General features: G+C 42.1%; 1 protein-coding gene and 1 long non-coding RNA gene across 2 annotated transcripts in view; one reads left to right on the top strand and one right to left on the bottom strand.

Moving 5' to 3' along the window:
- LOC132659276 (uncharacterized) overlaps positions 1-14,956 on the top strand; it is a 652,410-nt gene that overhangs the window by 67,315 nt on the left and 570,139 nt on the right. The gene's annotated exons all lie outside the window — the stretch shown is intronic.
- On the bottom strand, positions 2,038-5,164 carry GADD45A (growth arrest and DNA damage inducible alpha). Its single transcript, XM_004002064.4, has 4 exons — positions 4,892-5,164; positions 4,259-4,360; positions 3,774-4,011; positions 2,038-2,715 (listed from the first exon to the last, which is right to left on the bottom strand). Exons 1-4 carry the CDS (start codon positions 4,933-4,935, stop codon positions 2,602-2,604), a joined length of 498 nt encoding a protein of 165 aa, XP_004002113.1. The 5' UTR covers positions 4,936-5,164; the 3' UTR covers positions 2,038-2,601.

Below are 14,956 nucleotides of genomic sequence, written 5' to 3'. Positions count from 1 at the left end.
AATTGCATACTTGTTTACAATTAACTCAATTGTTTCAGAGTGGATTTTTCAACGCCTGTTACTTTTGTGTTATGTTCAATCAGGAAGGAATAACAACTGTTAATACTTAAAAACTGAGACTTCAAAATCCCGTGAATTGTTGGGATTTTTCTGAAAGCAAACAACCTCAAGGATGCACACTACCACTTTCATCTCTCAGCACTAAGAGTACACATGCAAGACACTTCTCTTTGAATACGTATATCGCGTTATAAGCAACAGATTTTTCTGATGCCTTGGAAGTTTTCCTATTGCCATCGCTCCAGTTTTAGTAGTAGACACACTGTATTGACACCTATCAGGTGCCAGGTAGATTGCATTCATTATTTGTAAATCAGAGTCAGACACAGTGAGTGACTAAGAACATACATAAGCCGCTCCTCCCCACTCTGCCTTCCGAGTTTAATTTACTCATCTCTGCAGGAGGGTCTTTAATCAAGTAGTTTTGGGAAAGAATTGGAAGTATTTTTACTTAATGGGACGGAAAAAAAATCTGTTTAAAACTCTCTGCTTTCCATCTTCTGATAATGTAAAAAACAACTATTAAATAGCAGTTACATTTTGGATCAGGCACTAGCTTAAATAAGATACAAGCCTAAACAAGGACTACAACTCCACATTTCTGGTAGATGTGGAAAAACAGAAACTTAATTGCAAGGTGAAGGGCTCATGTGCCTATGTTATTCCTAAGATATGCAGAAACTTGGTGCTTTTTGTAACTCTTAGCTGGCATTTCTCTCCTCTGATTTCTACTTTTTCCTGATTGTATGTAGTCATGACAAGGGTGGGAGACAGATGGCCCAGGAGCCATGGGGTGTTGTGGGGGAGGGTATGGTTTGAGAAGTAGGCAAAGAAAAATCCCGAGTACCAAAGCTATATTAGGCCTCTCCTCAGTAGGCATTTTTGCTTTCTTTGGCTGGATGTCCAAAAGATTGTTGCAGTTAATTATCAAGTGACTGTTCCAAGTAAAAGATGACTGTTCTGCTAAAGCCTTTCATTTCTTTTGCTCTTTTTTTCCCTCTCCCATCTAATTTAGACAAACCCCTCAGAACCATAGCACACACATTCAGCTGAAAGGCACACAGCTCTAGAAAGAGAAAAATGGCACCAAAATCTTCAGCAAGCCACTCCCTGTTTCCTGAATGTGCTTCTGCAAAATGCACAGCCTTGGACGGTTGCGGTCACTTTCCAATTGGCCTTCTCACCTGTGGCAGCTTATCCAATAACCCGTCTTTCAGTGCCCAGCGTTATCTTCCTGAAACACTGATCACGTCACTCCCTGCGTGAAGGCGTCTGCAGACGGGCCAAAGTTTACAGAAGAAAGCCCAAATGCTAAGGGTGACATGGAATGCCATTCCCAGTCTGGGCCTAATCCCACCTACCTTTCAGCCTTATCTCTCCCTTATCTTTCTACGCCAGAGGCACACACGGAATCACTCTTGGTTCCCTGAACAGGTTTTGGTCTTTCAGGCCTCCACACCTTCCCAGAAACTAGTGCTGCTGCTAGCAATATCCTTTTCCTGTTTTAAGATCCAAACAAAATGATCTCTTCCCAGGAAAAACTTCACTGGTCTTGCAGGTAGGTCTTTGGTGACTCCCTCCCCTCTGCTTCTATAACATGTTGCATATAATATTAGAGCACTTGTTATCATTTAACTGTATCCGTTTTGCAACTGTAATTTCCCGCACCACTTTTCCCTAATTCCAACCCAACTTCTAAATCACCTTTGTTTTTCTGACTTTTGGCGTAGGGTAGAGCAAGGCATCACTAAAATGCCCACTAAATAAATAAAAACCAATATCATGCCATGTTCAGCCCAAATGTTTTGAGTAGAAAAATATTTTATATACATACATACACACACATCTATATATACAGATGCACATATACTATATATACATGATTTCACATGGGTTTTAATTTTTCCATATTGAAAAAGAAAACTTGTTTAAAATAAAGTACAAGTTAAAGAAACAAAAGTACACATTAAGAAATGATGCAATTATTCCATACCAGTTTATTGTAGATATTGTGTTTCCAAAAATTTATAGCATAAATAACTTTTCATGTCATAAAATAACTTAGTACAATTTATAATAAAACTTTGAGAATTTAACATCTCATCAAAATACAATAAAATATGGTTTTAAAATATGATTAACCCTTTTTTTTTTTTAACTTGAGGGCATAAAAACCAAAATTACCCAAACTATGGCTGCACATTTAAACTTTAACAAAGCATATTGGGTTTATTTAAATGTAACTCAACCATCCTAAATTAATACATAGTTTTGTTTTCCTTCCTGCATGGTTCTTTGTAATTTCTGTTCCTTTTGACTTGTATTTCTGTTTCCACACAGCTTCCTTCTTCATTTTCACCTCTTTCCATCTGCAAAGTCATCTATCTCCGGGCTCCCAGAACATGTAGTTGAACTCACTCAGCCCCTTGACATCAGTTTCTGTAATCCTTGCATCAGTGTAGGGAGTAACTGCTTGAGTAACTACAAAGGTATTTCAAAACTTCAGTGCAATTTGCTTCAGTTATTTTCATTCAGATGCCATCACCGTTCAGGGAGATTAATCACTGGAACCCACTGATCCATGTAGCGACTTTCCCGGCAAAAACAAATAAGTTGACTTAAGGCAGGATCCTTCCACTGTGATGAATGCGGATTCTGGGAACAAATTTAGAGAAAACAAAATTACTATTTTTTAAAAAATCAGACTTTGCTACTAATTACAATACTTCTGAGGGGAAGACGCTTGAACATTCTATACTTTGGCAGTGTTACAGACCACTTAAAACCATTAAAAAATTTTTTCCAGGTAGTTGGGTTTCCTGCAAAATCATTAAGGGTAATTCTCTACAAAGCTATACTCTGCAAAGTCTGAACACATGCAACTAACTGAGTCATATATATGTTTTCATATTTATTCAGTTTTTACCTGAGAGTATTATTCATAGGCTTGTCCTACCAAACTTGTACCTTGGTGGACACCTGAGAAATACTTCAGTGCTGGGCTACCAGGAGTTTAGAGCTGCAGAGCAGTTAACTAAAACTGCCACCTGTTATCCTCCCAAAAGAGAGAGTAGTATTTTTCAGGAGTAGCAAAATAATGAGGCTGCCACTTAAGGAGATCAAACTGTTCCAAAATGTAAAACACAAAACAATCACATTTATCTCTGTAAATACAAGTTATCTACCTTTCAAAGGTTTTTAAGGGGGCATGGGGGCATTTAAAAAACTTCAAGACCACAAAGAAAAAATTTCCACTCTATCCTCTTAATGTATTTCTAGGGAATTAATGAGGTCTGTCTCCTACACCATTTCTATTTTTAGCTCTGACTGGCAGAGAATGAAGCTGACTCCTTAATGAGGGTGAGCCAGGAATTTATTTGGCTTTATCTAATCTGCCCTGCTAAAGGAATTAGTCACGGGAGGTAGTGCAGATGTAGGTAGGGAGTAGCTGGACTGACAATGCTGAGTCACAAGGATCTCTTCCGCTTCTGGCAGCCTCCAACGTGCTTAGACACGTTCTGTCCCAGAGAAAATCCCCATGATGAAACTAGCACATCTCGGCTGAAAGTCCAGCCACACGCTTTAATGGGGCAAAGGCTCCCGTCTCTTAACCCTCGCCCATTTCAGATCTGGAGTCAGGCGACTCTCAGCACTCACGAACTTCCTGCCAGGACTCTAACCTCGAGCTGCCCGCAAGTCCCCTTCTCCCTTACCGTCACCAGCACGCAGTGCAGGTCCGGGGGCTGCTCTGCGCCCTCGCTGGCTGCGGGGCCCGCATCGGTCTCCAGGAGCAAGAGTTCGGCCAGCCGGCCCGGGTTGCTGACACGCAGGATGTCGATATCATTCTCGCAGCAGAATGCCTGGATCAGGGTGAAGTGGATCTGCAGAGCCACGTCCCTGTCGTCGTCCTCGTCCGCCGCCAGCAGGCACAGCACCACGTTATCCGGGTCGCTGCGGGCAGGGAACGAACGGGCTGGTGAGCCCAAAGGCAAGCCCCGCCGCGTGGCAGCCTGCACCCCCCGCCCAGGTGTCAGGGGTCGCGCCCGGGTCCGCTCACTCCCCCTGGGACAAGTAGCCACGGGACAGATGGCACGCGGCAGGAAGTGGCGCTGCAGGGCGAGGGGAGACCAGTGAAAGCGACCTTCTCTGGCTAGGGCGAACAGGAGAACCAAGAGGGTCACGCGAGGGCTCCACTTACACGTTGAGCAGCTTGGCCGCCTCGTACACCCCGACGGTGATGGTGCGCTGACTCAGGGCTTTGCTGAGCACTTCCTCGAGGGCATCCCCCACCTTATCCATCCTACACGCGGGAAGAAGCAAGGGGATCCCGTCACACTAAGCCCCTCCGGGTAGTCGCCGCCTCCTCGCCCTGCACCGCGACCCTCCCAACCGAGGGCACGCGCAATAGCGCCCCTCGACCTTTTGCAAACCAGGACTCCCTGGGATATCATCCCCTTCCCCCCATAACCCTTACGCCCAGAGGCCCGGCATCCTGTGAGCAGCCCCGAGAGTGACATCCGCCACCCTTTCCCTAGTGCTCTACTAGTCCTTGGCGCTGGGTGCAGCCACAGGCTGTCGGCCGCAAGAGCTGCACGGGCAGGGACGGTCACGTCTGCCGTTTGCAAAGCCTCGAGGGGCTCGACCGGCGTGCGGGGTACGCTCTTCCCGTCCACGCGCGCCTCCGGAGTGTTCCAGAGGAAGAAAGGCGGGATAGGAGGTACCCGCTGCAAACTTTGAACCACTCGCTCCCCATTAACCTTGCATAGCCCAGCAGCACCGGAGTGCGCGCAGGAGGCAAGCAGAGTTCTGGCAGAGGCTCTGGCCGACTTACCTTTCGGTCTTTTGCTCTCCAGCCGAGAATTCCTCCAAAGTCATATTGCAACTGCAGGTCGCCCACAGAGAGAGAGCGGCGTGCGAGCTGCTCCTGCCACCGGCGGCGCGCGGGCGCCTGCTTTCCACACTCCCCTGCAGGCTCCTCCAGCGCCCGCCACCACCGCGCCGTCCGCCCCTCCCGCCCCGCTCGCTCGCTTGCTCGTTAGTCGGCTCTCAGCAGCCCACTCGCCGCTAACCACGACACTAACTCCACAGCTGCCCCACAGCCACTGAAGGACAAAGGCCCCGCTCCCAGGAGTTATCCTGCCAACCCCCAGCCAACCACCATCCTCTTCATTTGCATACGCGCAGCCATTGGGCTATGCAAATCAGCCTGTTCAGACAATTTGACCTCAGCTCCAGGAACCAGGCGGAGAGGAGCGGAAGAGGGAGGGGCCAGGAGGAAAAAGAGCCTAGGGGGCGCGGGCGGGCGGGGTTCCGAGCCTACTCTCACCCGGTAGGCGGGGCGGGTAGGAGCGGAGATCTTCGTAGGGGGGCGGGGAAAGGAGGGTGTCTTCAGCTTGGGCTGGAGCTGGCTGCCAAGTGTTTTTCTTGCTGGTGCGCTTTTTTTTTTTTAATTGTCGTTTCAAGTCTTTTGTTTTGGGGGGCTGCTATTAACATCTATTTTCAGGGTTAATGCACCCAAGTCTAGTAATTATTAGTACGCAGGTTATATAAAAAGAGTGTATCCAGACTTCTGGGGCAAAGTTTACCTCAGAAGTGTTGTTTATGTAAGTCTAAGCAAAGCTGCTTATTAGTAGTAGTATTATTTCGGTGCCCTGATGGCTGGTTTGATTTATTTTTGGAAACTTGCAAGGGTTGGAAGCTCAAAAAAGAAAAATCAACACATTTGTGTTTGGTGGTGGCAGGAAACCAAGTTGGAATCTTTTATGCAGAAAGCAGAAAGACTTCCCACCTGCCCAGGGTAACTGTGGAAAACTGAGTTCAGGAGGAGCTGGTTACTACATGTATAACCATTTTATCCTAGCCTCACAACCCCAATTCACCTTTCTCAGCCTTTCCCAAAGGAGGATCCTTCTGCAGGGCACCAGCTAAGAGACAAAAGTCTGACACCCACACAAGGCACACATCTAAACTCAAAATGCTCTGGATATGCCCTCAGCTTCCTTTCATAAGGCAAGTATGTCACTACCTTCCACAGGGGGCCTATGATCTCACTGTGAATTATTGATGTTAGTTGCTGAATCATGAAGTTGCCGCTATAGGTCCTTTTAGTCATAGGCTAAAATTTCACCTTTGAGATAATGGCAATCTGTGGGTGGAAAGAAAGTAGTAGTTCTACATTTTTGAAAAACAAAATTGAATGTAGAGTTTGAATCGGTTGAAAGTTCTTTGTATCATGAGTTTATGCAATAAATGCAAAAATATGTGTTAAACCTACTGAAGTCACCAAAAGTGGTAAAAAAAGAAAAAAAAATACTCCCATATGCTTGCTTTCAAAACAATGCTTGCATTTTTAAGGTCACTGTACAGACAAAGGTCACAGAAGTAATTTTCTGCTAAGTTACAAGGGAGTTTTTGTACCCGTATGTTCATATCATTCTAGACAAAATATTCTTCAGCTTTCTTGATCTTAATTTAGAGGAAAAGAAAAGTGATAGGTCAGGTTTTCTGGCTCATTTATTTGAGCTGCCATTTTGCACTTCATCTCTTAACTGCATTGTCAGCAAGGGACAAGTTTTGACTAAAGGAATGGTGCTGGTCTGTGGGTCATTTACCCAGAAATGTATGTTTCATATCCATACCTTAAATTCTAACATGTAGCGTCTTTTAAAGAATTCCTTTAAATTGGAATTTAGGTAGGTGCTGAAGCATTTTCAGTTTTGCAAACAAAACCTGAATTATGCAATCTGGCCTGAGTCATCATTTGGAGACTGTTGAACTCTGTTCTGTGGAACTCCAAGGTTCTACTCACTAGGTATTTCTTAGAGGTTCCTTGGAAGAAGTATGATCACTGTAAACTGACAGCAAATTAGGAAATCGAGTGAGTTTCTTGACAGCAGGGAGTGTGACTTCATCAACGTGGTATTCTTGGCACCTACCACAATTTCTGCATTTGGTGGAAGCATGGCCAGTGTTCACTGAGTTAAGTAGAATCTGAATTGAACAATAAGATCTCAGAATACTGCAGTCCTGTGCAATGCATGAATTCTAAGATATTCCACATTTAATTTTAGTTCAAAAAAACTTTTTTGCTGTCCTACAATATACCAAGAACTGTACAATTCCTGGCCCTCTGCCTTTAAAGGGCTTACCATCTAATTATTATGCCCATGCTTGAACTGGGTTTGGGGACAAAATACTATGCACTGTCATCAGCCAGCTATGCTGAAAGTCCCATGACTTTAGTCATCTGAACGGAAACTGTAGGACAGTAGAACCCATGTATTGTTATTCCAATTCAAGTGAACCACAGCCCTGATAATACCCCACCAAGGTCAATTATAATAAGTAAAAATGTGGTATAAAAAGATTACTTCTTAATATAGGCCCAGTTTCTCACTCAACAAGTACACTGCATTCTTTATTTGATTTCAAGGGAAAGTGATTTGTTCAAGTGCTATGGGGTTGTTCTCTGTGAGATAAGCCTAGCCTTCCAGTATTCAAAAATATTCATCTGTCATACTTTCTGACTCAGATATGTTACACCATTTTGCCTCATTGCTGAGTCTGCCTAGACTGTTTCATCACTGATTATTTTGGTGTTTCACACTGGAAGTAGGAGCTGCATTTGTCTGCCACTAGATTGCAGTTATATATTAGGATGCATTTAGATGATACTGTTCATAAATGCTTATTTGTCCCTGGGGAGGATGGTATCCAATGATAAATTACAGGAATAGCCCTAGATAGGTACATATGTGTATATATACATTTTTCATATATTCTAAAAATAATCTGTATTAAAATATAATTCCAATATATATAATCATTTAAAAAATTATCCCAGGTAATTCCAAGTACTTCAACTGCACAGAACTGAATGACCTTCTGGTAATATTTATAATGATGCTAAATGGTTATATTTGGATGTTAGATAAAAATAAATTTATATTCAGGAGTTGTCAAATAATTTTAGCACTGCTGCCTGCTTTACATCTTAAAAGTCTTTTTTATTTTTTTCATTATTATCATACATATATTCTTACTACTGGTTCTGTAGTATAGAATGATAAATTTTCTCTCTTTCAAAAATTCATCAACCCTTTAACATCTGAAGGAAATATGATGCGTATTATTTCAGTACTAGACATATTATTCTTCACATTGAAGGATATCAATTAGTCTATGACAGATGTATTAACTATTAATACTTATCTAGAACTGTATTATATTACATTTTGTTGTTAAAAATCCTAAGGTTCCTGAAGTATTTTTTTGTATAAGTCTGGTAAAGTTAGTTTCTAAAGTCAGGCTCTCAATTTCCCTCAATTTTTTTCTCAAAGAAGACTGTTCAGACAATTTACACCTAAAAATGTATAATTTCATAAGATCAATATTTCCATTTGAATTTAACATAAACGTTTAGTTTCTTGGACCATCTGTAGGCAAATTCTGAGATGGCCTCAATGATCTCTAACCCCAATGTTAACCTTTGTATAAGCCTTTTCCTTTGCGTGTGGGTAGAACCCATTTCTTGTTTCGAACCAATAGAATATGTGTTGAGCTATCACACCCATGATTATGTTATATTCTATGACAAAGGTGAAAGTACTTTGCTAGTATAAGTATTTAGTTGACTTTGGGTTAATCAGGAGGAAGTTTGACTGTAAACTGATACAGTCACTATGGAGAACAGTAAAAAGCTAAAAATAGAGCTACCATATCATCCAACAACCCCCCTCCTAGGCATCTATCTGGAGAAAAACTTGGTTCAAAAGTATATATGCATCCCAGTGTTCACTGTAGCACTGTTGCAATAGCAAAGACATGTGGTAGTTGCTCAGTCCTGTTCAACTCTGTGACCCCATGGACTGTAGCATGCCACGCTCCTCTGTCCATGGGATTTTCTAGGCAAAAGTACTGGAGTGGGTTGCCATTTCCTTCTCCAGGGGATCTTCCCAACCCAGGGATTGAACCCGGGTCTCCTGCATTTCAAGCATATTCTTTACCACCTGAGCCACCAGGAAAGCCCTGAAGTTCAGATGAATGGATAAAGAAGACGTGGTACATATATACAATGTAATATTACTCAGCCATTAAAAAAAGAGTGAAATAATGCCATTTGCAGCCACTTGGAGGGACCTGGAGATTATTATACTAGGAGAAGTAAGTCAGACAGAGAAAGACAAAGATCATATGATATCACTTATACACAGAATATAAAAAAATGATACAAATGAACTTATCTACAAAAGAGAAACAGACTCACAGACTTAGAAAATGAACTTATGGTTACCAGGGGTAAGGTTGGTAGAAGGGATTAGACTGAGAGTTTGGGGTTTCTGTGTACACACTGACATATTAAGAATAGATAACCAACAAGGATCTACAGTATAGCCCAAGGAACTCTGCTCACTATTCTGTGATAACCTAAATGGGAAAAGTATTTGAAGAAGAACAAAAAAATAAATAAATAAAAAGGGAGATTATGCTAGGTGGGCCTAACCTAATCACGTGAACCCTTTAGAAGAGAGCTCAACCTTCTCTGAAGAAGTACTGGAAGCATCAGAGACTTTCTTTCCTCACTGCTGGTTTTGAAGGAACAAACTTCCATTAAGCTGCAAGAAAATGGATTTTACCAACAACCTGAGGGAGCTTGGCAATATACCCTTCCCTAGTCAAGCCTTCAAATGAGAATGTAGTCTGGTTAACACCGATTTTTAGCCTTGTGAGACTCTAAAACGATCACCCTGCTAAACCACATCCAGACATCTGACCTGCAGAAACTATGTGATAATACTAAGTGTTGTTTTATACCATTAAGTAACTTGTTATTTGTAATCTGTTATGTAGAATCAAAGCCTAATGCAATATCCTTAATACTATCTTGTTGTATGTTCAATAAATTCTTACCCTATGGAAATTTTCTTCAGCTATTAATATTCATGGCACTAGAGGCATGGTGTTGCTTTGAGCTTCAGGCTGACCACCTTGTGTTGCCATTAGCTGCTCACGTTTCACCAGCCATGCAGGGGCCATCCAGCTGAGGTGTCAGATGAAGAGACTCTCTAGGACATTTTCTAGGGACTCTCTAGGGACCCCTTCACCCCATTTCCCCACCTTCGCACTGAGTTAAGTGTATCAGGATGTTTCTATCATGGTAGGAATGTTCTCTCTGTGAATGTCTCTACTTGGTGGACTGCTCAAAAGTGAAGAAGCTAGGTGTTCTGGATGGGTAATTGGCCATTGGTGTTCTGGTAATATGACCAGGTTTCTGAATTTTCTGTCTCTGAAATAGAAGAGGTGATTCTTTTCACCCATGTCCTTCATTGTAAAGGTTTATCCTTCCTAACTCTTAAAAGCTTAGTTCTTCTTTGTCTATACTCACTCTCTTGGTGACCTCATCCAGTCTCATGACCTTAAATATTTATATGCTGATGACTCCCAAATATACTTCCAATCTGGTCAGTCATCTCTTCTGAACCTCAGGCTTACTCATCATGTCTGTGTTGATATACAATAAGCATCTCAAACTTACAATGACCAAAGTTGGTAATAGTCCTCCTATAGGTTAATGGCAACCCACTCCAGTGTTCTTGCCTGGAGAATCCCAGGGATGGGGGAGCCTGGTGGGCTGCCGCCTATGGGGTCGCACAGAATCGGACATGACTGAAGCGACTTAGCAGGATAGGTTAATGGAAACTCTATTCTTCCCATTGCTCAGCCCCCAAGCCATGGTGTCATCCTTGACTTCTTTTCTTCACAACCTACATCCGGTCCATCAGCAAACTCTATTGACTTACTTCAAAAAATAAAATAATTCAACCAATTCTCAGGCTTCCACCACAACCCCACCACCATCTGCCCCTTGGATAGCTGCAACAACTGGTTTCTCTCTCTGCTTTTGTCCTTCCTCTACTTACCTCCAGCAGCCAAAGTATTCTGTATACTATGGAATACTATAATACTACATATACTATAGAATAGCCCACCAGGTTCCTCTGTCCATGGAATTCTCCAGGTAAGGATACTGGAGTGGGCAGCCATTTCCTTCTCCAGGGGATCTTCTTGACCCAGGGATCGAACCCGTGTCTCCCACATTGCAGGCAGAATCTTTACCATCTGAGCCACCAGAGAAACCCTGAAATATAGAATACTATAGTACTATATAAACTATAGAATACTATATATACTGTTTCTATAAAATCAAGTCAGATCACAGTCACTTCTCTGACCCAGACTTACTAATGGCTCCACTTTTCGCTTAGAGTAAAAGCCAAAGTCCTTACTAAGGTCTAAGAGACCCTGCAAAACTCTGTCCACCTTGATGAAAAGTTCTAATACGGATGACGGTGATAACTGCACAACTGTGGTTCTTCAGTCACTAAGTCATGTCTGAATCTTTGTGGCCCCATGCACTGCAGCACATCAGTCCTCCCTTTACTATCTCCCAGAGTTCACTCAAACTCATGTTCATCAGCCATCCAACCATTTCATCTTCTGTCACCCCCTTCTCCTCCTGCCTTCAATCTTTCCCAGCATCAGGGTCTTTTCCAATGAGTCAGCTCTTCGCATCCAATGGCCAAAGTATTGGAGCTTCAGCATCAGTCCTTCCAGTGACTTTCCTGGTAGTCCAGTGGTTAAGACCCCATGCTTCCAATGCAGGGGACATGGGTTCTATCCCTGGTCGGGGAACTAAGATCCCACATGCCATGCAGTGCACAACTGTATTAATATATTAAAAAGTCACTGAGTAGTATATATAGGGTAAATTGCAGGTAATGTAGATTGTATCTCAATAAACCTGTTATTAAAAAAGTACTGAATCCCTCCTCGAATCTCATATTTTACTACTCTCTATCATATGCATTCCTTCCAAGCCACAGTGACCTTCCTTCTGCCTCAGGGCTCTGTACTAACTAAAAGTGTTCATCGCTCAATCGTGTCTGACTCTCTGTGACCCCATGGATTGTAGCCCACCAGGCTTCTCTGTCCATGGAGTTCTCGCAAGAATACTGGAGCCATTCGCTATTCCAGGGGATCTTTCCTGACCCAGGGGTCAAGCTTGCATCTCCCACATTGCAGGCAGATTCTTAGCTAAGTCATGAGGGAAGCCCTGTACTGACTGAAAGCCATGAATATTTTCTCCTGACCATCACATTGCTCACTCCTTTCAAGTTTCTTTCTCGGTGAGGCCTACCCTGCCCACTCCTGGCATTACGGATCCCCTAAACCCTGTTCTCTCTCTTTTAAAAATACTTTTAACATACTTATATATCATTATCTGGCTCCCCTCTCCTACCCACTCTGCTCCCCAAGTATAAGTTCAATGGAGTAGGATTTGTTTTGGTCACTGACTGATTCCTAAGTAGTTAGAAGAGTGCCTTGCACAGGGTAGACCCGGAATAAATAGTCATTGAATCAGATATTGTTGAATGAATAAGTTATACAGATTTAAAGATTTAATTAATGAACTAGAACATAAAGCTACACATCTTCTAGTCTCTTATATATCAGAAACCATTTTTGACTGAATCCTATTTTTGTTGATTGTACTTTTTTAATCACAGAGGTTTGTGTGCCCTTATCTACATTTTTATATTCTTCTTTGTACACCCTTCACCCCCACCCCAACAATTTTTAAATATAGTTTTTCAGGTGCTATAAACTGGCCCATTCTGTAACTAAGGATTTGTGACCTCTACCAGTCTGTATCGTGCGCACATATAAAACCCAATAGATTAAAAGGTACTTAATTGCCAAGTTTCAAGGCTTGTTCTTTCACTGTAGCATAAAAGATTATAATGATGAGGAAAACAACCTTGAAAGGTTTTTATGAAGGTGAGTTTTGAAGTGGGAGGTTTAAAAGAGCAGAGATGGAGTGTTCATTATAGAAGCAACATACAAGAAAAACAAATGGAAATACAATTGAAAACACTGAGTAATATTTAGGAGACTGTAAGCAAAAGAAATAAAGCACAAAGGGAAATAAAAGCCTTCTTTACTACTGTTTGAACTCTTACCTCTTTCTCTGGCTTTAGCACTTGTAAGCGTTTCATCTCTAGTCATTAGAAATTTCTGCCAGGAGAGCTTAGACGCTGAAATTGCTTTTAAGATCTATTCTGTGAATAATATGCATTCTTACATTTTTGCTTTGGTCTTCCTTTACTTTGGCAATGAAATGTCAGTCTCTAGGTCTGGAAGATATTAAATATTAAAAAGGACAATTTATGATTAAACCCTATAAGGCTGTGATCTTTTGAAGAGGGTCTGGGAAACAGTCTTTTGAAACACCCATTTCTCAGGGCTGGTCTGGAGGTTGTCTGACAGTACTCTTTCTGGCTTCTGTTTGACTTTATATTGTAAAGTTCTAAAGTAGCCTCATTTTTAGTAACCAAAGAATGCAGTAAGCAGACTGTTATCTGACTGTCCATTATGAACACTTTACTCCTGGGCTTCATGGACCATATCAGTTTGTGGCAAAGTGATGGATTGTGTTTACCATTCTGTGTTGACCTATAAGGGTTTCTGCCATATGCTATAGCTCATCCCCTTTAAGACAGAGGAGGGGGAGGCCCCGTTAGTATCACTGGCCACTAAGCAGAAATGCGTCAGGGACTTTGCTTTCTCAGCTGGAGTATCACCCTGGCTTGGCAAGCTATCCTCCCTATTTTAGGAAAGCATCACCATCAAATATAAGAAGTCCTGTCTATAGATTCACTTGATTGTTTATGTTTTATATCTGTATCTTAGAAATCTTTTGAAGTGATGCTGTAAAATTAAGATCTGTGGGGCTACTTTGCCTACATAGCCAGCATGACAAATCTAATTTGATGTCCTTATAAGAAGGTGGATTGAACGATACGTGATCTTAGGTAGGATATTTACCCTCTTCATGTCTCAGTTTCTTCATTTACTACTAAGTAATGCGGATGAGAACTCCCTTTGGAGAGTTCTTTGGGGATGGGAAAGAAGTTCCCTCCCCTTTGGGGGAAGAGAACTCCCTTTACCCCAGAGAAGTAGTAGGTATAATCCCACACATAGATAAATAAAAGCAGAAGTGTTCTGGCTGATGTAGTCAGATGAGGGTGGGGCTGAGAAACAGAAGTCTGAGGGCTTGGGCCTCCTCTTATCAACAGCCCCCCACCCCAGCTCAACTCGTTGTCTTTGTTGATCATGGTTGGAAACGAAAAAGTTTGTTCTATAACACCTTTCCAACTTTGATTTTTTTGCTTAATAATTTGTTATTCTAATAATCATTCTGTAATTTTCAGCAACCACCAAAAGACATTTAATATTTCATTTACCAAGAAAAATGTTATTTTTCTAGGGCCCTCCCTTGTGATCTAGTGGTTGAGAATCTGCCTTCCAGTGCAGAGGACTCAGGTTCATCCCTGGTCCTAGAACTAAGATTCCACATGCTATAGGGCAAGTAAACCACAACTAGAGAGGCCTGCAGGCCACAGCTTTTGAGCCTGTACACTCTATAGCCTGGACTCTGCAGCAAGAGGAGTCCACACCCCAAACAGAGAAAACCTACATGCCACAAGTAAGAGCCCGTGCTCCGCAATGAAGACCCAGCACAGCCAAAATAAAAATAAATCAATAATAAAAAATAAACTATAAAAAAGTTTTTTCTGGGCCTTAAAAGCTTAATCACCAGATCATCTGCCTAAAGAATTAAAAACACATTCATATCCCTCTGCTGTGGTATCAATTTTTAAAAATCTCAACCATTTCAATAGGTTAGTTGAGATTAGGTTGCAGCTTGCCTTGTTAACCTTAATGTATTGCCTGGTTACCAAATGCTATGGAGTATGATTTGGCACTGTCTCTTAATAAACAGGTTGCACCTGGGAGCTAGTGGGAATTCTCCCGTCTGAGAAGAAACAGCTACAAC

This window comes from Ovis aries, chromosome 1, assembly GCF_016772045.2.
Source record: "Ovis aries strain OAR_USU_Benz2616 breed Rambouillet chromosome 1, ARS-UI_Ramb_v3.0, whole genome shotgun sequence".
NCBI lineage: Eukaryota > Metazoa > Chordata > Mammalia > Artiodactyla > Bovidae > Ovis > Ovis aries.
The sequence above is the reverse complement of the archived record's forward strand: the minus strand, read 5'-3'. Positions and strand labels throughout refer to the sequence as shown.